This window comes from Carcharodon carcharias, chromosome 18 (genome assembly GCF_017639515.1).
Source record: "Carcharodon carcharias isolate sCarCar2 chromosome 18, sCarCar2.pri, whole genome shotgun sequence".
NCBI classification, from domain to species: Eukaryota; Metazoa; Chordata; class Chondrichthyes; order Lamniformes; family Lamnidae; genus Carcharodon; species Carcharodon carcharias.
The window spans coordinates 35,740,080-35,764,685 of record NC_054484.1 but is presented as its reverse complement, the minus strand read 5'-3'; the positions used below and the strand labels follow the sequence as shown (position 1 = coordinate 35,764,685).

Here is a 24,606-nt window from a genome sequence, read left to right as displayed (position 1 = left end):
TGTTATTTTTAGAGCTATAGCCAGTCTTCCAATTACTTGAGGGTCAGGTTGTAAGAACAGGAACATAGGGTTGGATTTCATGCTGAGGTGGTTGGCTTACTTACTGGCTGAAAAGACGAACCTACTTCCACCCTCCTGGCAGACAGAATTGGAATTTACATTCGACAGGCAGTCCACTGCTTGAGGTCGTGGCTTCCACCTCCATATGGGAGGATGTTCCGCCTCCAAGAGCTATCGGCCAGCAGCACCACTAGGAATGGTAGCCAATTCTGGGATTGCAGTCAGTCTCCGATGAGGAGCCATGGAGGAGGCTGGACCATAAGGTAAGTGGAGAGGCCTTGCCGAAGCCAATTGGATAGTCTCCAGCAAGGGGAAGGGCTGCAATCAGGTGGTCAAGAGGGTGGGTTTGGGTGGTGTTTTCAGGCGGGGTTGGCCTTTTCCACTGCGGGGTTCCTCCATTGGGCATATGGTGGATGAAAAGGTGGCACCAACTGCCCGCACACCCCCAGATCTCGCCACATGGTGTAGGTACCCACCATTGGTAAAATAGTAGCAGCGGTGAGAGAAGGTCTTTGACCTCAGTGCCCAAAGATCAACCCCATCACTGGTGAAATACCAGCAGAAGCAAGTAGGTGACAGACATGGCACACTCCACCATCACCACTGATTTTACACATCCCCACCTGCCAGGCTGCTCCCATAAAATTTCAGCCATTGCAACTAGAATAGGCCATTCAGTTCTTTGAGCTGGCTCTGCCATTGAATTCGATGATGGCTGCTTGGTATCTCTACTGCATTTACCCAGCTAATTTAACACCAACAAAAATATAATATACATGGGGCAGAAACTTTCGCTCGGCGGGTGGCACTCACCCTACCTGCTCGAGTGTGAAATGACACACGTTGACATTGGCCAGGCATGCTGATGTCAACGCACAGTCGCGTGTTGGTTGGGTCGGTGGACGCGCGCCAGAGCCAGCAGCGCACCCGCTGACAATTAAAAGGCCTGTTAAGACCATTCAGTTAGCAATTAGCGTAAATTTTTCACTGCCCGTCCAACCTAATGGTTAGCGGGCAAGCAAAAAGGCCAAGTGGCCTTTGCATTTTTTTGGAAACGTCATTCACGGGCGGGATGAGCTTTCTAAAACCAAACAAAAATAAAAACTTTATTTTTTTCATTAAAAACATGTCCCTGCTCATGTGGCAGAGTCACATGAGGGGACATGTTTTATTGCATTTTTATGTTCTTTATTATTTAAAAAAAATATCTCTTCATCTCCTCTGAGGCAGCATGTGCGAAGCTCGCGCTTGGCCTGCTTGCCCTCCTCCCCCTGCCTGCACAGGCAGTGCTTAACGCTGCCGCTCGCGTATCATGCTGGGCGGGCCTTAATTGGCCTGTCAGCGTGAAATCATGGTGCGGCGCCGACTGCCCCTGGCCCCCTCCCACCAATCCTGCATGCCAAAGGCAAAATTCTGCCCATGATCTACTGAATCAATCAATAATAGCCATCAATGCAAAAACGTGAACAATGGATCCATACCCAGTAGCATGGTAATTTATTCTAATTCCAGTATTTCAGGAGCTTCAAATTTAACAATCATACATGCAGTTATTATGCCAAAAATACCAAATAGAATGCTGGCCTACAGTAATGCAATGTTTCAACTTGAAATTAATTGGAAGCTAACGTATGCAACATTTCCTCCAACAATGAGTTCACCTGGTATTGACGGGATATTATTGTTGAATTTTGCTAGGAATACACAATGTACTTTCCCATTATCGCAGCCATCATCCTGGGTAATAAAAGTATCAGGGAGGTTTGAGCAGCACTTTAGGAAGGAATAATGAAGAAAATCTGGTAGAAAATGTACCCAATCTCAAAATTTTATGGCCCTGTGTTCTAATATAGAATGGAAGGTATGGAACTTGAGGTTTCCAAGAAGTTCACTGTGTCATATTGTGTGTACCGTTCTCTACTCTCTGTAGTGCTTAAACTTTGAAGTGAGAATCTTTTAGAATGGACTGTACTGATGTTCTTAGCAAATCTGGAATCCCAGGCAGCATAGATCTTTTGAAATGTTTTTCGACGAGCAGTGAACAGAATGAAAATCTGTAGACCCTATTAATCAGAAAAAGCAATATTTTAGGAAATCAACATCTTCAGAAAGCAATGCTGTAAAATAATTTGGCCATCAACATTATGGTCTGTATTTACTGTTGTGTTAAACTTTACTAATTACTAAAACACTAGGAGATCCAGAATGGACCTCATTATCCTACTCAGCAAAATCATGGCACCCCCAAGGATTTTGCTGCTAGACTTCTTCAGGGTAGTGTCCTCAGCCCAACTATCTTCAACTGCTTCATCACAGACCTCTCCTATATAAGGTTAAGAGTGGGCTTTCCACTGATATGTAGTTCCATTCACAACTCCTCTGATAATGAAGCAGCCCATGTCAGCCAAATGCAGGGCCTGGTTTACATTCAGGCTTGGGCTAACAAATGGCAAATAACATTCACAGCACTTAAGTGACAGGCAATGACTACCTCCAACAAGAGAAAGCCCAACCATCTCACCATGACCGTCATCCATGCCATCATTGCTGAGTCCCTTATTATCAGCATCAACCAGCATTTGTAATGCACCATACATATAGATATCTTGGCTACAAGCACAAGACGGAGATTAGGTACTATGTGATGAGTGGCTCACCCCGCTAATCCCTAAAAGCCTAGTCACTGTCTACACAGCTCAATTCAAGACTGAGATAGAATGACCAGCACTCACTGGATAGATACAGCTGTAATGACACTCAAGAAGCTTAACACTATCCAGGACAGAACTGTGTTGTTGATCAGAATCCTGGCCATTAAATTCAATAGCCACTTCTCTATCACCAAGTACTGTGTGTAATTTACTGCAATAACTCACCAGGCTTCCTTCAGGAGCACCTCCCAGCCATGCAATTTCTGTCACACTGAAGGACAAGAGTAGCACCATGTGGGCATACCATCACTTACACACTTCCTTCCAAATCAAACACCAACCTGCCATGGGCATTTATCTTTGATCCTTCATTAGCATTAGGTCAGAATCCTAGAATTCCCTACCTAACATCATCATAGGTGGGCCATTACTGCAACTTTCCTCAGTTCTGATGCAGGGTCATCACAATCTAAAATGTTAACTGTTTCTGTTAAATGCTGTCTGTTTCTCTCCACAGATGCTGTTTGACCTGCTGAGTATTTCCAGCATTTTCTGTTTTTATTATCACAAGGGCTGCAATGGTTCAATTGAAAGACAGCTAGAAATGGATAATAAATACAGCCTTATTAGTACTGTCCCCATCTGAGGAACAAATAATAAAAATCTTTGCACATGTTACAAGTAAACCTTGTTAGTGTATCCCATCATAATATTACTCCAAACTGATTTTTCTACCCCATTTATCTCACCAGATACTTTACTGAGGCTCCAAGGATAGGATAATCTGGGTTATAATTTTCTCAGACTGGCATTTATAGATCTACATAAATTGCTTCCTCCTCATAATTGGAACTCCCAACTTCCCTGTGGCACCCTATCAAGGTATTTGGAATTCATAAAAATCACCTGACCAGTTAGAGCTACTTTTGGGCAAGTTTAAAGCTAAAATTTGCAACTTTCCATTTGGTGCTTGTGTGTTCCTACCAATAGTTCCTGTGGGGTCCATGAGATTATCATTTTTTTGGGGTTTTTTTGTATTTGTTGACTTACTACTAGCATATTTTTCCACTGCTGGACATTAAGAAATACTTATTCAACTAACCTTGCATAGTTTCTCTTAGGGTACTAATACTGCCTTTTCGAAGTTAGAACAATGAGGGTACCATTGCCCAGCAACACATTACATTTTGATCCTCTATGGCAATAGTTATCCTAATAATTTGCAATTCCAGTCATGACCAGATGGTTATCCAATCCTCATTTTAAAATCATTAACCATCATTGATGGGAGTTTGATCCTTTCATCTTTAATTTTGCAGTAGGCGTTTTAATGTTTTAAATTGTCCTCTGGTTCTGCATTACAGTTGACTGTAAGTAATCTGCTTGCTGTGATGAAACCTGTGATTTGCAGGAAGAAGAAAGGTGTGCAAGTTGTTGTCTGCACGATGGCTTGGCAAATGTTTGTTGGGGGCACTACCTTTAGTCGTAAAGCTTATTTTTTTTAAGACAGTCCCTAACTACAAAAGAAACTAAGACTTCAGGGCCAGGATTTTGGCCTTGTCGGCAGGCTTGGCAGGGGTGGACGGGGGCAGTCGGGAAGCTAACCACCGCCCGCGATTGGGGCGGGACCACACATTCACACTGGTGGGCCAATTAAGGCCCACCCAGCTTGAAACACGCACTCCAGTGCCAAGCGCTGCCTGTGTGTGGAGGGGGGGAATGGGAGGGCAAGTGGGGAAGTTCGCACTATCACGCAGGTGTGTACAGGAAAAGCTCTCTGAGGCACAGAGCTGCCTCAGGGAGCTGAAGGTATAAAAAAAATCAGAAATAAAGATTTTGAAAATGTTACAAAACATGTCCCCTCACATGAGCACAGACATGCTATTAAAGAAAAGTTAACATTTTTATTTTAGTTTTAATTGCTGTTGGAAACCTCATCCTGCCCATGGATGAGGTTTCCTAAAAAATGCAAAGGCTGCTTGGCCTTTTCGCCAGCCTGCCAACCATAAGGTTGGATGGGCAGCGAAAAATTACCTTTAATTGGTCCTTTAATGGCCTTAATAGTCCTGTTAATTGTCGGCGGGCGTGTGTGGGAATCGGCAGCATACCCGCCGACCAAACTATCAGCTCACCTGACATCATTGTGTGTCATTTTACACTCGTTCGGGTCAGGTGTGCGCCTGCCCGACGAGGTAAAAATTCTGGCCCAAGTTTCTGGGAATGGCTGTGACTTCAGGTTACTGGGGAAATGGAAACCAGACAAAAGGCAGGGCATTGAAATGATTTGCCCAGTGGAGTTCAGGGCAGGCAGGCTATGGGGAGAAGAAAGTTATGGCACAGCTGGGAATAATACCCAAAAAAGGATGGATCTAAGAACAGGGCTGAGAAAGATCTGGAAAAATGTGAAATTGGACCCATAGAACTAGAGTGAAGTAAAGCCACTATCGGATGGAACTTAGTGACCAAGGCCTCCAGATAAAGGAAGCGGAAGTCAACCTGAGGAAGACAGAGTTTTGAAGGACTTTGCCACTGAACATGTGCTAAGGGGACTGTCAATAAATCTGTGAGATCTATCTTTGTTGTATCAGCTACTTGAAGTGTAGTTCATAGCTTCTATTGAATACAATTTGACTGTTAATTTATGTTTGATTTATGTTGATTTTAATTTTATTGTTAAGCTATAAGTTATAAAATGTGAAATCTTGTCCATCTGTTTCTTCTCTTGTGGATCGTTCGATAACTTTTTTTTTTGATTAATTGGCTTCCTCTGGGGATATTAACATAATATTTACATGTTCTACGTTTTTCAGATGTATTCTTGCAATTTAACTTTTCTCATTGAAAGTAAGTTTTCTTTAAACATCTATCCATAATGTACAGTCTTAAGATTTACAATCAGTTATGCTTTTTCTCTGAATTTTGTCCAATTCACCAGGTTTTTACCTTTGTCAAATATTATAACAGCAACAACAACTTGCATTTAATGTTTCTGGAAGAAAAATCTACAAACCTGAGTAGCATTAAGAACGCAGAAGATATAGCTAAAGACAGTTTGTGTTTCATCATTTGCTATAAGCATCAAATAACCTAGACTCCATGTTAAACATAACACAACGGCGACTGATAAGGATCCCATCATTTTCTTTGCTGAGGTTGCCTGTTTTGCACTAAAAAAAAGCACAAAAGGAAGTGTTTGCAACTATTCAAGCTGTTTACTGATTTTGATAAAATTATACTCGAGACCTTTTGCTATCTTTCAATAAAATATTAAATCGGTCTTTACAGTCTGGTTCATATATAAAATGAATAAATCAATACTTTCTCACTTAGCTATATGACTTATTAAATTGCTTTAAACTTTACAACCTTGCTAAAATTTGTTATACAGTCTGCAGCAGCTTCTTGGGGAGACTTATCATGATTTTCACTTCCTTCCCATGGGAAAATAACTGACCTGAGCTTTGGAATAATATTTTTGAATGGGATATTCTAAATGACAGATAAACAACGAAGATCAATTCTAAAGTGTGAGAATATCCAATTAAAATCGTTTATAGTTATTTGCTTTTAAACCATTATAGTAAATTTGGCATCTAATGAGGTCCACATATGCATGAAAAAGGATGCACACAACCCGGAAGTAATAGTCTACCATAGCTAAACAAACAATGCTGGTTACCAAAAAGGAATGGAAAGAATTATGGTGGCATACTTTTATGCTTTGAGCCATTGACTGAGTGATCTAAATCCCAATTGATGAATTGGTGATCAGCTGAATTGTAACGTGCATGGGCAGAAGGAAGGATGCTAAAAAGGGAAAATTCAATTGCAGGAATACACCTACATCACTACAGAATTTCCTCGTCACTAAGTCGAAAATGCAACTTATGATGCATACAGAAGCGAACTAATACATTTAGCTCTTCCTGACCAGTGAGGAATATTTGAATACAGGAGACATAGTTGGGTTGAGCAAAACTGAAATTTGTCTCAGTGCAAAAGAAGTTAATAAAAAATATGTTGTAGTACCTGCAAGTACCATGGTCTTTGCTGAACAGCACCAACATTGTCACTAAAGTAAACATGACAAAATTAAATAGCAGTAATATCCCAACTGGAACAAGAAATCCCCAAAGCATTGGCTTTGACAGATCCAGATTCCCATGTAGATTGAAACCAGAAAGCCAACAGCTGTGAAAAAAAAAGCGATTACAGTCAAAATCTGATTAAAAAACAGACTGAACATGCAACAGAAGGAGATTCATTGACTTGTTTGTAAAATCCAAACCCAAAGCAAATGATGCTTTGAGTTGAAAATTCTCCTGTCAAGAATGTTTTGCTTACATTGTACTACATTCTAATTACAGCACAAAAAGAGGTCATTTTGGGCTAACAGGTCCATGCTATTGTTTGTGTTCCTCACCATCCTCCAATCCTTCTAAATCCATCTACATATCCTTCTATTCCTTTCTCCCTCGTGTGTTTATCTAGCTTTCCCCCAAACGCATCTATGCCACTTGCTTCAATTACACCTGGTGTACGTGAGTTACGCATTCTAACCACTCACTGGGTAACAAAGCTTCTCCTGAATTCTGTTGCCTAAGGTCAGAGGACACCTTGCTTTATAGTACAGAAAAAGCATATCATGTAGATCACATTAAATTATTCTACTGCTGAAGTACAGTGTGAATGTTCACCTTCAGATTCTTGAGTCAATCAGAAATCAGGCTGGCTTTCTTATTTTCGCTTTTAAATAAGAGATCTGAAAGATCATTTAGAGGTGACAGGGATTATGATTTGTGGATCAATAAGCCATCTTCCAAAATAGGGAGAGATTTTCTGTAGATTACAAATAATTAGTTTTCTTTCTCTTTTTAAAATAATTCTGTATAGTGTGACGCATGGAGTTTGATGGACAAAATAAAAGGAAGGAATGCCAGGCTGCGGAACTGGCACAGGGTCACCCAGCTTGAGTGAAAATTCACAGATGCCCTGCACAGAGATAATGAATCTGTTTTGCTTACGTTGTATTACATACTAGTTACTTCTCAGAAAGAGGTCATTTTGGGCTAACAGGTCTATGCTGGTGTTTATGTGTCTCACCTCCTCCAACTCTTCTAACTCAATCAGCATATCCTTCTATTCCTTTCTCCCTCGTGTGTTTATCTAGATTTCCCCTTAAATGCATCTATGCCACTTGCCTCACCTACACTTTGTGGCTGTGGAGTTATGCATTTGAACCACTCACTGATTAGTTTCTAGAAAATAAATGGTTCATGTTTTTCTTAACCCTTGTCGTAGGTAATTAAATGGACAGATACCACTGCTGCTTTTTGTTTCTGTGAGGAAGGTCACATTTTTGTTGTGTTGTGTGGCCTGCAGCACTCCATGACTGGCATGGCTTTTGTGTACATGTTGGCAGCTATTTCATTTTACCATATGATTAGAGTCTTATTTTAACCCATGGGACATTTACCCTTTAAAACTTAATTTTGACAGCTTGTTGGATATTTTCCTAATGTCGTAATGTGGGCGATGAGGACCTAATTGTACTGAATGAAATTGCAACCAATGAAACCTTGCATCAGGTGCAATGTCCCAGGGAATTGCCTCTGTAAAATTACAATAAAGTAGAAGTGTAAGGATTAATGGTTATTCTTTTGAAATCATATTCACATAAAATTTGTTTATCTGCTATGATTAACACATTTGATTTAAATTAGTTAATACTTTTGGAAAAATAGCGGACAAAGGAGCAACGTCATATTATGCTTTTTTAACAATAATTTTCAAGGCTATACAATTATACAATATGTTTATACATTGAATCCCAATCTGTGCCCCAGACTATCCATGAGCAACACCAGAAAAGTTTACTAATTTATTATAATTTTCATGATTTGAAATGCATTGGAAATATATAATGATTATACAATACTCACAATTCCTCTCGCCGATAATTCAGTGCGTTATCAGTCTTATAGGTAGTTGCTAATGTTATTATAACTATAACTGCTGGAAGACCTGAGGAATACATTATTGAAACAAAATGATGTTCCTACTTATATAAATTCTATTTTACTCAGAAATATTATTCTGCCCAATAAAATCCAGAATTTGCCAATTTATTGGGAGCAAAATCACCAAAGCTCAATAAAATCGGAAAGTTTTGAATCTCCATTTAATGCTGCCAAGTCAATTAGTTGCATGTGAACAAATTTTTATGAACATTACCTTTAAAAATAAAAATGTCAAAATTAACAGCAAATGCAGTGAATTGCATAGAAACTGTTCCAGAACAAAAATATTGTGGGAAGCTTTCATCTTCACCAGTGGGTGGTAAACTAACTGAGTGGATTGTCTAACCATTGTGGAACTTACCTATTTACATGCAACGGAAAGTTCTACAACAGGCAGGCAATCCACTCTGCCAGATTACCACCCAGGCAATGGTGATAAAATCTACCACATTGTGTTTTACCATAGATATGCAGCTTTGGTGGTCAAAATCCCTCTAATAAAAAGTGCAGTGCCCTTTTTAAAGTTAGCCTACTTAATGTGCAACTGTGGCAGCCTTCTATTCATGACATTCTGATGTCTATCATATAGCATGTATAACTTATTGCTTATTGCTACAGTGTGCCAAACATCATGTGATATGCTCCTTGTTATATATCTGCTTTGGAGATAATTTTGATGGGGCTGTTATAAATACTTAAGGGAGTTATATTACCTTTTACAAATTCTCAAGAGGAAATTCCAGCGGGCATTAACCAAGCATATACAGTTCAACCATCAGGGGTATTGGGAACTGTCTTCTGCTTTAGTCCCTCACTCTCTGAAACTTGTCTCTGCAGTTCCTGTTCCATTATTATGCAGAAGGGGTGCTTGCCCATCGGACAAGCCATTCCAGCTGCTTAGTCCTTCTGAACATGTTGGGTGAAGTGGAGGAGGGGGGTGTAATGGGGATCTGAAAAAGTTTGATTGCACTGAGATGGACAGCACTAGGGGTTACTGCAAGTCTCAGGGAGAAAACTTAGAAAAAATTTTCAAAGAAAATTGCTATCAAACTTCAGAAGTCTGAGCATCAGGTCATTTTGGGCTCTGGAACAGAACTGCTTTGGCCACAAGTTCCTTAAATGTTCCATATATTGCAACTGTGACTACACTTCAAAAATACTTCATTCAGTGTAAAGGATCTTGGGACATTCTGAAATTGTGACAATCACTATACAAATGCAAGACTTTATCTCCCAATTACCAATTATATATGAAAACTGTTTTAAAGAGGTTTCACTTATTATATGAGTGACATGAGATAGTCAGTATATAGTTTTTCAGGAAACTATTTATTTACACTATTCACAAGACTTCACAGTAAGCACATGGGCCTGAATTTCATGCTACCCACCCCCCTCCGGTAATTTTCTAGGTGGGCGAGGAGAGGGTGAAACTGAAGGAACAGGATTCCCTCTGGGTTCCCACCTGCCCCTACCTTGCAGCAGTTTTATGCTGGGGTGCGCAAGACCTCAGGTGGGCCACTCACCCCTTGCCCCAAATGAGGTCATAAAGTGGCCACTTAAGAGCCGTTTCCCGCCCAGCCTCAATTTTTAGGCAAGCAAGAAGATTTACCTGGTGAGGGGGAGCCTGAAAATCAACGGGCTTAGGCCTTGGGTGGGAAGGGTGGTGGGGGTGTCGCTTCGATCAGAGGCCCCCTTCTGACTTCCAGAACATCCCCCCTTCCGAATGTCCAGTGGCTGCTGAACCTCCCTCCTCCTGCCCCAGCCTTTCCCCTGACGCCCCTATCGCTCACTTTCCAGCCCCCCCCGCCCCCCCCTCCCCCAGATCCCATAAACTTACCTTGCCATCCAGTTCCGGGACTTAGGCTCAGGCATCTTCTTGAATTGCCCCTTCTGCCCACTGCAGCTCTTGACGCTGCAGGAACAATGAACACAGCTCTCTCAGGCAGGACCTCCTCCCAAGTGATGGGCGGAAGTCCCGCCTGCAGCTAACTGCCGATCATCCGAGGTGAACTGGCTGCAGGGCAGTCAGAATCAGCGGGGATGTGTTCCCTGCTGACTCTTCGGATGCTGGGAAGGGGAACACCGCCATCCTAAATATTCAGGCCATGATTCTATGAACACAGTCTATTCTGTATCTTGCTGTTTTGGAGCCTCTTTGTCATCTGACCCTGATGTCATGTTTGCATCATTGTCATATTAATGTAATTGTTAACCCTTTTAGTCTAGCAGCTGCTCAGGAGTGCACAAAATCCTATCCTCCACCTTCCTGAAAAGAAAATTAAAAATACAAAGGCAAAATTCCAATTTACGTTTTATGCTTTTTCAGTTTTATATGGACAATCTGTTTTATTAACAAAAACAAAAACAGAATTACCTGGAAAAACTCAGCCAGTCTGGCAGCATCGGCGGAGAAGAAAAGAGTTGACGTTTCGAGTCCTCATGACCCTTCAACAGAACTTGAGTTCGAGTTTTATTGCTTGTTTATTCTGGATATTTGAATTTGATGTGTAAGACTTTTTAAGGTGTGGATGTGAATTAGGTACGTAACTATTCCTAATCTGCATATGTAGTTTAGACATGCACTTCAATAGTCATGTTATGGATATTAGTTAAATCATGCTTCATTAATCTGCATTTTATTCTCTTTCATACATTATACCTTATTCCTATTAACAAATGCAACAAATCATGCAACAGACAGAACATCGATATGTAGTTTATGAATTATTAGTAAAAACGAGAAAGAAATAACGCTGATTGGCTATAGCCAAAGGCACTTTTATCCTACTCTTGCACCTACAGATTAAGCAATAATGATCAAAAAAGCAACCATTCCATTAATGGTAAAAGCGAGATTCACTTTGTATTGGAGCTGCGCAAAATATGATAAGGAAATAATTGTTTAAAATTAACTGATCTCTTACCCCATCCAACCACTGAAATCCATATTAAGAAATGCCGTGGTAGTGGTTTGAACACGTGAACCAGAAGAACGTACATCTGTGCACCATACAGTGCTGACCAAGTAAATGTAGCCATTAGAAAATAATGAAGGATGGCAGCAGCAGCAGTGCATGAGTAAACCTCTGGTGGGCTGGATCGGTCAGAAGGTAGAATGACGTTTTCTGTATTGTTCGCATCACTTTTTTCATTCAGAGCATTGGGGTTGTTTATCCCAGAGATGAAGATCAAATTAACCATGAACATTGATGTGCAAAGACTCACAGTTACCCAGGTAAGCGAGGTCTTGCGTGCTTGCCTGAAGAGAAATTCTTCATTAGATAGAGTTTTGGTACTATTTAAAATGACAGATTAGGACACACATAGCAAATACAGCAATTTAGCATATCCCATTCAAGAACAAATCTAACAACAGCAAATTCTATTTCAAAAAGGATGTATAAAGAGTTGTTCGTTATTCATTTTTGTTGTGACAAAATTCCTTTAACAGCAAAGTTTCCAAGTCCACCTAAAGTAGCCTGGCGCTATTATGGTACGATCTTCTGTCCTGCTAATCAGACACAACTTATTTCACATGCATAAACAATAATTTGCATTTATATAGTCCCTTTAAGGTCATAAACACATTCCAAGGTGATTCACAGGAGCTTTATCAGGCAAAATCTGACACCAAGGCACATAAAATTTAATCATGACAGATGACCAAAAGCTGTGTTTTAAGGGTCTACTTAAAGGAGGAGGGAGAGGTATAGAGGCAGAGACATTGAGGGAGGGAATAGCAGAGCTTAGGACCTAAAGCAGCTGAAGTCACAGCTGCCAATGGTAGCGTGATAAAAATTGAAGATGAACAAAATCAGAGGAGAGCAGTTTTTTGGGCTGCAGGATTTTACAGATTGCAAAGGGCAGCATGGAGGGATTTCAACATAAGGATTAAAATTTTAAAATTGAGGTATTGAACCAGAAGGCCAATGTAGCTCAGGGTGACGAGTGAACAGGACTTGCTGTGACTTAGGGCATGGCAGCACCGTTTTGGATGAGCACAGGTTCATGGAGAGTGGAAGGTTGGAGGCTGGTCAGGAGAGCATTGGAATCATCATAATAATGTATAATTAAGTTAGAAATTGTCTCATTCCAGATGCCATTAATATATTTTTCTTTTTAAACTGATACCTTAAGATTTTGTTTAAATAATAGTGTGATATCCTGCTAATGAATCTAAATCATCAAAAAATGTAATTATATCTGAGCTGTAAGTGCATGTTGCTGATACGAGGTGCCAAAAGTGGAAAGGTGTTCCATTTCCTTACTGATAACTCAGTGCGAGGAAATTTCATTCAAAAAGAAGCAGCAAATAAGTATTGGGCCAGAAATTTCTCCCTGTTGTGGGGGGGTTATGCGGGGGCAGGCGCGAACCCGACCGGTGCCCCCGATCGGGCCCGCACCACCATTTTACATGGGCAGGCCAATTAAGGCCCACCCATCGTGACAGGTGCCTGGAAGCTGAGTGCTCCCTGTGCGGGCAGGGGGTAGTGCTTCGCTGCGCTCTTTCACGCATGCCTAAGGGAGATTTGCTTCAGTGTTAAACTTGTAAATAAAGGTTTTTAAAACTTTTAAAACATGTCCCCTCATGTGACACTATCACATGAGCTGGGACATGTCAAAGAATAAATGCAAATATTTTTATTAGATTTTAAAAGCTCTTCATGAAACCTCATCCCGCTCGTGGATGAGGTTTCATGAAATATGCAACAGCTGCCTGGGTTCTTCGCCTGCCCGCCAACCTAAAGGTTGGATGGGCAGCTCATTAAATTGAGTTAATTAGGTTTTAAATGGCCTTAATAGGCTTTGACAGTTCGGTGGGTGCACAGCCAACTCGGTTGCGTGCCCGTCGAACTGAAAGTCTAAATGACGCACAGTGATGTCGGTAATCCTGTCCTCTCCTTGCCAACAGGAAAATGCTGCCCCTGGGGAAGATGCTGTGCACTGGACTCTTGCTGCATTTTGAACTGGTAGGATGCAGGTTTGCAGTTGTGATTTGCACATACACGGCTGAACTTAATATGCCCTCCCCCGAGGTGACTTTGGAGGTGGGGAGACATTTAATTGGGTGGGAGGGTGCCAAGTGGGGTTCCCGCTACCTTCATGCCCCTGCCCCAATTAAGTCCTGGGTGGGAAGGCTCAAGGAAGGCCTTCCTGCCCTACTGCCAATTGAGGCCTTTAAGTGGGTAATTAAGGCTGGTGGGATTTCTGCCTCTGAGGCCCTTGATCCTGGGGATGGCCCGCTGTGGGCACTAAGCACCTAACTGGCACATAATATGGCGGGCCTTCCCTAAAGGAGATGTCATGGGGTCCAGCTGGCAGGAGAGACCTTTCTCTCCTGGATTAAATTCTGTCTGCAGAGCCTCTGCTTGAAAGTCAGGCACTTTTACACACAGAGAGAGGAAAGATCATTGGGAGAGTTACATTCACCAAAATTCTGTTATGCACTTTCAAGCAACCAGTTTCAAATAAGCATCGGTAAAAGCCACAAATTCTTGGCAGGAAATAGCTCATCATTCAAGGTGACGCCAAAGTGGGATGGGAGAAAATTCTTTAAGCAAGACATGGTTTTACCCTAACAGATGTTTTAAAATCTATTTAACTGACTGAATAAAGTAATACAAAATAATATTGCACAATCAAAACCCTAAGTTGCCATCTGGCTTTCTCTTGTCACACTATCTGGTTAAATGGTTCATAAATATTGTAAGGATCTACCTATACGGTTAGAGTTGTAGTATTTCATGCTTTGAGATGTAGCATGTTCTTGACTAGTAGGAAAATGGACATCTTAATTCTGTCAATACTGATTTCAATCAAAATAAATTTGATTGTGAAAATATTATGCAAATATATACAAAATATTGTAGAACTAAATTAACAAATTATTGTCCAAGGTTATTTTATATAGGGGCTGAGTGGTACAATGTATTAGAAAACTATACTTTCATCACACCTGGCTTCATGTCCAGCATAGATAAACAGTATGGCCATCTCTTCTCTCTGACAGCTCCAAGTCTCAAATGAAATGAGTTTGCAAATGCTATAGCTTCTAATATATATTAACCCAAGTTATATAAACTACCTTAAAATATCCTATACTCTAGCACTAATTCAGCAAGCTGGCTGAACTGGGGTGATCTTAATCTACTTCCCTGGTCGAAACCGGGCAGGTGGGTTGTTCAAACATCCCAGGCTACTTGCCTGTTGGGAAGCTGCCCAGATCCTGCAATTTTCACTTAGGCTTCTAAGTGAGTGATTAAGCTACTTACCTAAATCCCACAGAGTCATTCTTTAAATATGTCATTTAGGATCCAATTTTACCATCAGGCCCTGACTGTAATTTTAATTCCTGCCTGAGTGGGAAGCCACAGAAGTGGGAAGTAAACCAATGCTATGTTAATGAGGCCTTGAAGTTATATTATCCCAGGCTCATTCTGCCACAGTGGGTGCATTTCTAATTTATCTGCCAGACAACTGCCTGGAGTTAAAATTGGGGCAGTACGTTAAATGTGTTTACCTGAATTCATGTAGAATCTTGGTGCACTCTAGGGGGAATTTAGCATTTCATCTGACCCATTGAAGCATTGTAATGTACAGAACTGAAAAAACTATTTGCATCTAACTAGCCAGTCCCAAAGATTGTACCTGAGGTGTGGCATCTGTCTTTAGGTCTAAGATATAAAAAAAAATGACACATCCCCTGATGCACATACATAGTATAATAAATCAGCTTGAAATGATTACTATACTAATACATTTGCCACTGTTAAGTTCTTACCTGGTGATAATTTGAAATGCAATAGTGATGGTTAACCCAGCTATTGAAAACCCACATCCAACATATGACACAATGTTTAATGGTTCAGTGTAAGTGTAATTCCGTCTGAAGCTCTATCATAAAAAAAAATTGATCACAATTGAGTTTTGAAAATTATATTGTTTTCGAACAAATGGCTATTTATCTGAAACTTTAAAACATTAATTTTTGCAATACTTTTCTTTTAGATTAGCCAATCCCAGGGCATCACTCACTGAGTTTGAGGTATGCCGTTGCAAGGTAAAGTCTTGCTCGTATATAGGAGTGGCGGAGGGTGCACATTTCCACTGAAAGGATTAGGAAAGAAATTTGTGAGATGTGGGCAGAGACAAGAAGGGCTAATCTTTTTTGATTCTCAAATTTTAAATATTTTCAATCATCTGCAATTACTCATTCCACCTAGATCAACTTTAATTACCATTCCGGAGAGCTGTAATAAGACAAGGATCAAGAAGTTCTGCAATTGAAGAAAATTTGCAACTCTGATAGTGCACATATGGAGAAGGAGCAGGAGTAGGCCATTTGGCCCCTCGAGCCTGCTCCGCCATTTAATAAGATCATGAATGATTTGATAGTAACCTCAAAAGTGCATCCCGCCTACCCCTAATAACCTATCACCCCCTTGCTTACCAAGAATCTATCTACCTCTGCCTCAAAAATATTCAAAGACTCTGCTTCCACCGACTTTTCAGGAAGAGAGTTCCAAAGACTCAACACCCTCTGAGAGAAAAGGTTTTGCCTCATCTCCATTTTAAATGGTGACTCCTTATTTTTAAACAGTGACCCATAGTTCTAGATTCCCCCACAAGAGGAAGCATCCTCTCTACATCCACCCTGTCAAGACCCCTCAGGATATGTTTCAATCAAGTCACCTCTTACTCTTCTAAACTCCAACGGATACAAGCCTAGCCTGTCCAACCTTTTCTCATAAGACAACCTGCCCATTCCAGATATTAGTCTGGTAAAAACAGAAAATGCTGGAAAAACACAGTACGTCTGACAGCATCTGTGGAGAGAGAAACAGAGTTAACGTTTCAAGGCTGTATGACCCTTTTCAGAGCGGTAAGTCTGATAAACCTTCTCTGAACTGCTTTCAACGCATTTACATCCTTCCTTAAATAAGGTGACCAATACAGTGCACAGTACTACAGATGTGGTCTCACAGTGCTCTGTATAACTGAAACATAACCTCCCTACTTTTGTATTCAATTCCCCTTGCAATAAATCATAACATTCTATTAGCTTTCCTAATTACTTGCTGTATCTGCATACTAACCTTTTGCGGTTCATGCACTAAGACACCCAGATCCCTCTGCATCTCAGAGCTCTGCAATCTCTCACCATTTAGATAATATGCCTTTCTTTTATTCTTCCTGCCAAAATGGACAATTTCACATTTTCCCACATTATACTCTATTTGCCAGATCCTTGCCCACTCACTTAATCTATCTATATCTTTTTATAACCTCCTTATGCCCTCTTCTCAAATTATTTTTCTACCTATCTTTGTGTCATCAGCAAATTTGTCAAGCATCCTATCCAACCCTTCATTCATGTCATTTATATGAATTGTAAACAATTGAGGTCCCAGCACTGATCCCTGTGGCACACCACTAGTTACATCTTGCCAAACCGAAAATGACCCATTTATGCCTACTGTCTGCTTCCCATTAGCCAGCCAATCTTCTATCCATGTCAATATACCCCCTATATTATGAACATTTAAGTTCTGCAATAACCTTTGATGTGGCATTTATTAAATGCCTTCTGGAAATCTAAGTTCAGTACATCCACCAGTTTCCCTTTATCCACAGGACATATTACTTCCTCAAAGATAACCAATAAGTTGGGTAAACATGATTTCCCTTTCACAATACCATGTTGACTCTGCCTGATTACCTTGAATTTATCCAAGTGCCCTGCTATAGCTTCTTTAATAATAGCTTCTAACGTTTTCCCTATGACAGATGTTAAGCTAACTAACCTGTATGTTCCCATTTTCTGTTTCCCCGACTTTTTGAATAATGGAGTTACATTTGCTATCTTCCAATCTAATGGAACCTTTCCTGAATTTAGGGAGTTTTGGAAAATTAAGGCCAATGCATCAACTATCTCACTAGCCACTTATTTTTAGACCCTAAGAGGAAGTCCATCAGGACCCAGACACTTGTCAGTCCGCAGCTCCAACAATTTACTCAATACCACTTCTCTGGTGATTGTAATTTTCCTGATTTCCTCCCTCACCTACATTTCCTGATTTATAGCTGCTTCAGGGATGTTATTCGTATCCTCTATAGTGAAGATTGATGCAAAATACCTGCTCAATTCATCTGCCATTTCCTTGTTTTCCAGTATCAATTCTCCAGACTCACTTTCTAGAGGACCAATACTCACTTCGTTAACTCGTTTCTCTTTAAAATATTTATAGAAACTCTGGCACCAGGCAGAAAATACAGCCTTCTGGATTCACGCTCTTTGCTGAGAGAACAGTGTCAATCCCTCTGACTATATTGTCCCCCACTACCACTACATTCCTTGTAACTCCTCCCATTTGAATGGCTTCCTGTACCACGGTGCCATGGCCAGTTAGCTCATCCGCCCTGAAGCTCCCACTCTCATCCAAACAAGATGAAAGAACCTCAAACGTGCTGGACAATTGCAAGGGCTGAGGCTTCTGCACTCCTTCCCTCTGGATTCCCTTACCTGCCTCACTTGCAGTCACACCCTCCTGTCCCTGACCACTGACCAAATCAGAAGACCTAAGGGGTCCTAAGACCACCTCCTGGAATAAAGTGTCCAGGTAACTTCCCCCTACCTGATATGCCACAGTGTCTGCAGCTCGGCCTCCAGTTCAATAACTCAGAGCCAAAGTTCCTGCAGCCACAAACACTTACTGTAGATATGTTTGCCCTGGATCACACCAATATGCAAAAGCTCCCACATCCTGCAATCTTAGTACATCACCTGCCCTGCCATCTCCAATATGTGTTAATTAATTAATTGCTAATTAATTATAATTAATAAAGCTTACACTTCCCAATAGGTTTTGGCACTGCCAGTAGTTTACAATGCTGATAAAACAATGCAGTACTTACAATACTGATAAAATTAATAATACAATTTTCTGATTTACCTGCTCCTTCTGTTGCACCAAATCAGAAATCAAATACAGGAGGCTGAAAAAGAGTAGAAGAAAAAAGCACCTCCTCCCCTCCGCCCTTCACCGAACCCCCGACACTTTACTTCTTGCAGTACCTAAAGCACCTCTTTCCCCCTTATGCACAGAATTCCCACTTTGAAACAAATTCCCAAATATACTCACTCGTTCTCTGTCTCACTCAGGCCAATAGCTCCCCTCTTTGATCGTACGCCTCCTAGTGACAGCAGTTCACTGTTTGTAGATATTTGATTAACTCTTGCCTTTGCGATAATGGGCAGATTTTTTAAGGCAAGGGGAAGAAAGTCTGGTGCATGTGGGGAGTTAAATCACCTAAAAGTGAGGTTGGGTCAGGGTCCTGCCGTCAGTCCGCCCCTTCCAGGTTTCAACCAGGCAGGTTTGGAGGCAAGCTGGGAATGCCTTTGCAGCTGTTGCTAAGTCATTTAAATCTCCAAATAGGTCAATAAACTGTGTTTTAACCAAGGATTCTGGCTTTAACAGCCTTTAGACCTATTTCCTAAGCTGTAGGCAACTCTCCAGGGTTAAGCAGGTGAGTTGCACAGTGGGAACCTTCTCCTCAGTGAAATTGACAGGCTGGGAAACTTTTATTATTGGAACTGAAGAACTGTAGCCATGGCCAGATGAGAGGGTGCTTGTTACATTGTTATACTATCCATAAAGAGCTAGATGCATAATTCGAAAGAATGGTAAATTGTTATGCGAATATATATCTTGGGGTACCATGTTTTACTGCTGCACTGCATTCATGTGATGAGTAACAATGTATCAGTCCACTAGTCCACCAGCCATATGCATGACTGACGAAGCTACAGCACTATGAGTTTAAGGTGTGATTATTTATAACTTATAGGTACTGGAAGACATAACACTGCTATCCACAGTACTTCTTCTTAGAGTGTGTTTTCAATGCTTCAGTGCCAACTTATTGGAAGTCATTACACTTGTCCTGCAAAGGATAGGCTCTCTCAACGTGTCTGAGCACCAGTGCCTCAGGAGGCTCAGGTTTTCATAGTAGGTCATTTCTAGCGTCTGCAGTTTCCTGGAACAAGATCCTCTTCCCAGTGAGGCAGGAGGGCATTCATTGCAATTGGCCATCAAGGTGTTTGTAACTGCAGTGTCATCATCCCCAGCCCACTCTCCAGGTCCCTCCTTCTCTTCATGATTGTGTGCTCTCTGCTGCAAGGAGAAATTGTAGACAGTCATGAATGTTAGTAATGGCTTGTGTGGAGAGGACTGAAGGACAACATTTGGGGAGGATTAGTCTGAGGCATAGATTCGAGAGGGCAATTGGATGAGGGTGAGTGTCAGTGTTGTCTGTTCAGATGGGGATGTGAGGAGGTGCCTGGAGAGGTGGAATGAGTGCAAGACATGTTGATCTGGGGAGTGCTATGCAGGAGAATGTAGGGAAAGTCAGAGTGTGATGCTTGGCAGCTGAAGTTATTATGTCACTCATCTTTCTTGCATTCCTGAGATCCTCTTGGTGCATTGACCCCAGATCAGAGGGGCCACACATCTGCAGCTGTCCTCCCTGTTCGCTTCCATCCACAGCTGCTTGGCAGGAGAAGTTGTCCTTTCTGTCCTTGGGAAAGCTTGCCTCACTACAGTCCCTCAGATCCCACAGCAGGATCACCAGGTAAGAATGAGATACGTAGGGAGCAGCCTTCCCATGTTTTCTCTCCATTCCTGAGGTCGCTACAGCCTCAAAAATCCATGTCCAGTTGAGACATTATAACCTATGCTTGGGTTCCTTTAATGAGAAATCCTTCCTTTGACATATCTAGCGTGTTGTGCCGCTGGCCCTCCTTGATTGTTCTGGAAACACTGAAGAGGGTTGTTAGTGCCGTTGTTCAACTAAAGAGCCACAGCAAAGCTCGTTGCAGAGTCCAATGAGTTCCCAGCCCACTAACAGTCCCAGAATTTATGCAATGATAATCAGCTTAAAACTCTACCCTAGGAATTTATTGCTTTATGTTGGCATTATCAGCAAGGAGGGCAATATCACTTCAGATGACATACATCATGTTACTGGTGAAGATCAGAAATAGTGGGGCCAATTACTATTATGCTGAGGAATTTCTGTTTCAACATGATTAAAAAAAAATGGAAGTTCACAACCCATTGCATTTTGAGACATTTGCATATTTCTTTCAGTGGTTCACTATATATACTACAAGACATTAACTTCTTAATGAAGTTCGGAAGATGTATACTACTGAATTTTCCAGAAATGGCAAGGTTTATTATGTAAAATGAACTGTGCATCCAGAAAATCACTACGTTTCTGGGTCATGAATTTGAGAGTGTCACAAGACAACCAAAGCCATATTGCTTTCAAACCAAATTGCCAGTGGGATAATAGGTGTTGAGATGTACTTCCATACAATTCACAATAGGGACACTGGCCTGTTATTGCATAAACTCCACCAGAGTGGAACCCAGGATTCTCTGACATTCACATCATAGAAACATTGAAAGATAGAAAATAGGAGCAGGAGTAGGTCGTTCGGCCTTTAGAGCCTGCTCCGCAATTCAACATGATCATAGCTGATCCTCTACCTCAATGCCGTACTCCCGCGCTCTCCCCATTCCCCATGACACCTTTAGAGTTCAGAAATTGATCCATTTCCTTCTTAAAAATATTCAGTGACTTGGCCTCCATAGCCTTCTGTGGTCGAGAATTCCGTAGATTCACCAACGTCTTCATTGTAGTCCAAAATGGTGTCCCCATAACCTGAGATTGTGACCCCTTGTTCTACAACCCCAGTCAGAGGAAATATCTTCCCTGCATCCAATCTGTCCACTCCTGTCAGAATTTTATATGTTTCAATGAGACCTCCTCTCATTCATCTAAACTCCAGTGAACACAGGCCTAGTCGGCCCAATCTCTCCACATACAACAATCCTGTCATCCCAGGAATCAATCAGGTGAACCTTCGCTGCACTCCCTCTATGGCAAGTATATCCCTTACTTAGGTAAGGAGACCAAAACTGCACAGAACACCCCAGGTATGGTCTCACCAAGACCCTTTACAGCTGCAGTAAGACATGCTTGCTCCTGTACTTAAGTACTCTCACAATGAAGGCCAACATACCATTTGCCTTCTTAAATGCATGCTGCACCTGCATGCAAGGTTTCTTTGTACCTCACCATTTCCCAAACTATCACCATTTAAATAATACTCTGCCATTCCGCTTTTCCTACCGAACAGGATAACTTCACACTTATCCACATAATACTGCATCTGCCATGTATTTGCTCACTCAACCTGTCTAAATCGCCTTGAAGTCTCTTAACACCCTCCTCATCGCTCACAGTCCACCAAGTTTCGTGTTGTCAGCAAACTTGGAACTATTACGTTTGGTTCCTTCATCCAAATTATTGATATATATTGTGAATAGCTGGGGCACAAGCACTAACCTCTGCAGTATCTAACTAGTCACTGCTTGTCACTCCGAAAAAGACCCATTTATTCCTACTCTCTGTTTCCTGTCGGTTAACCAATTCTCAATCCATGCCAATATATTACCCTCAATCCCACATATTTTAATTTTACACACTAACCTCTTCTGTGAGACTTTATCAAAAGCTTTCTGAAAATCCAAATACACCATTTCCACCAGTTCTCCCTCATCTATTCTGCTCGTTATGTCCTCAAAAAACTCCAGTTGGTTTGTCAACCATGATTTCCTTTTCATAAATCCATGTTGACTTTGTCTAATCTTGTTGATACTTTTCTATGTCCTGTTATCACATCCTTTATAACAAACTCTAGCATTTTCCCTACTATTGATGTTAGGCTAACCGGTTTGTAATTTGCTGTTTTATCGCTCCCTCTTTTTTTAAATAGTGGGGTTACATTTGCGACCCTCCAGTCTGCTGGGGCTGTTCCAGAATCTACAGCGTTTTGGAAGATGACAACCAACGTATCCAGTATTTCCATGGCCACCTCCTTTAGTACCCTGGGATGTAGAATATCAGGCCCTGGGAATTTATAATCTTTCAGTCCCATTAATTTCTCCAGCACTATTGTTTTAGTAATACTAATTTCTTTCAATTCCTTCTACCCACTAGACCCTTGGTTCCCTAGTTTCTCTGGGAAGTCATTTGTGCCTTCCTCCTTGAAGATAGAACTAAAGTAGTTGTTTAATTGTTCTGCCATATCCTTGTTCTCCTTTATAATTTCTCCTGTTTCAGACTATAAGGGACCTATATTTGTCTTCACTAATATTTTTCTTTTTACATACTTATAGAAACTTTTACAGTCCGCTTTTATGTTCCTTGCAAGTTTACTCTCATACTCTATTTTTCCCTTTTTAATCAATCTCTTGGTCCTTCTTTGCTGAATTCTAAACTGCTCCCAATCCTCAAGCTTGCTACTTTTTCTAGCAACTTTATATGACTCCTCTTTGGAGTCAGCAAGTTATCCTTAATTTATTTGTGTTACCCATGGTTGGGCTGGTTTTCCTGTTGTGTTTTTGTGGCAGAAAGGAATGTATAACTGTTGCAGTACATACATTTGTTCCTTAAATATTAGCCATTGTCTATCTACCGTCATGCCTATCAATGAAATTCCCCAATCCATCTTAACCAACTCACGCCTCATACCTTCGTAGTTTCTATTGTTAACATTTTGGACCCCAATTCTAGATCAGACTACTTCACTTTCAATCCTTTTGAAGAACTCTATTATGTTATGGTCACTGTTCCCTAAAGGACCCCACACAGCAAGATTATTAATTAACTCCTCCTCATTGCACAAATCCTGGAATAGCCTGTTCCCTCGTCGGTTCCTCGACATACTGGCCTAAAAGACCATCTCGTACACACTCCAGGAATTCATTTGCCACAGTATTATTGCTAATTTGGTTTGCTCAGTCTATATGTAGATTAAAGTCATCCATGATTACTGTACCACCCTTGTTACATGCATCTCTAATTTCCTGTTTAAAGCTGTCCTGTACCTTATCATTACTGTTTGAAAGCCTATAAACAACTCCCACTAATGTTTTCTGCCCCTTGTTGCTTCTTAGCTCCACCTAGAACTGACTCTACATCTAGATTTTCTGAGCCAATATGCTTTCTCACTATCACACTGATTTCATCCTTAACTAACAATGCCATGACACCTCCTTTACCTTTTTCCCTGTCTGTCGTAAATATTGAGTACCCTTGGATATTCAGTTCCCAGCCTTGGTCATCCTGCAGCCTTGTCTCCATAATTGCAATCATATCAGACCTGTTTACATGTATTTGCACTGTTAATTCGTCTACCTTATTGCGAATGCTCCATGCATTCAGATACAGTGTCTTTAGACTTAACTTTTTAACATTTTTACACATTTTTTTTGTGGCCCTATTTGCTGCTAGCCCTTATTTACTCTGCCTTCCACTTTTGCTTTCTACTTTTCTGTCTTTCATTCCTATCTTCATTTACCTCTCTTGTGAATCCCTGCTCAGGTTCCCATCCCCCTGCCAATCTAGTTTAAACCCTTCCCCACAGTACTAGCGATTACCCCTGTGAGGATATTCATCCTGGTCCTGCTGAGATGCAAGCTGTCTAGCTTGTACAGGTCCCATCTTCCCCAGAATCAGTCCCAATGCCTCAGGAATCTAAATCCCTCCCTCCTATACCACCTCTCCAGCCACACATTCATCTGGTCTATTCTCCTATTCCTGATCTCGCTAGCATGTGGCACTGGAAGTAATCCTGAGAATACTACCTTTGAGGTCCTGCTTTTTAATTTATTTTCTAGCTCCCTATATTTCATTCTCAGGACTGCATCCCTCTTTTTACCTATGTCTTTGGTACCGATATGGACCACAATCTCTGGCTGTTCACCCTCCCACTTCAGAATGTCCTGCAGCCACTCATT

At 41.1% G+C, this 24,606-nt stretch overlaps 1 protein-coding gene and 1 long non-coding RNA gene across 3 annotated transcripts in view; one reads left to right on the top strand and one right to left on the bottom strand.

The window, feature by feature from the left end:
• Nucleotides 1-1,525: 1,525 nt before the first annotated feature.
• LOC121290656 (adhesion G-protein coupled receptor G7-like) overlaps nt 1,526-24,606 on the bottom strand; it is an 83,562-nt gene continuing 60,481 nt past the window's right edge. For both annotated transcript variants that reach the window (XM_041211395.1, XM_041211394.1), the window contains 6 exons: nt 15,516-15,628; nt 11,659-11,993; nt 8,654-8,735; nt 6,741-6,902; nt 5,722-5,878; nt 1,526-2,123 (listed from right to left, as the gene is read on the bottom strand). In XM_041211395.1, the coding sequence (XP_041067329.1) occupies nt 1,905-2,123; nt 5,722-5,878; nt 6,741-6,902; nt 8,654-8,735; nt 11,659-11,993; nt 15,516-15,628 (1,068 nt within the window). In that variant the 3' untranslated portion in view covers nt 1,526-1,904. The remainder of the gene's footprint in view (nt 2,124-5,721; nt 5,879-6,740; nt 6,903-8,653; nt 8,736-11,658; nt 11,994-15,515; nt 15,629-24,606) is intronic.
• LOC121290658 lies at nt 11,132-16,083 on the top strand. Its single transcript, XR_005945858.1, has 3 exons — nt 11,132-11,273; nt 13,647-13,704; nt 15,958-16,083. It is a non-coding gene; the product is annotated as an uncharacterized LOC121290658 (long non-coding RNA).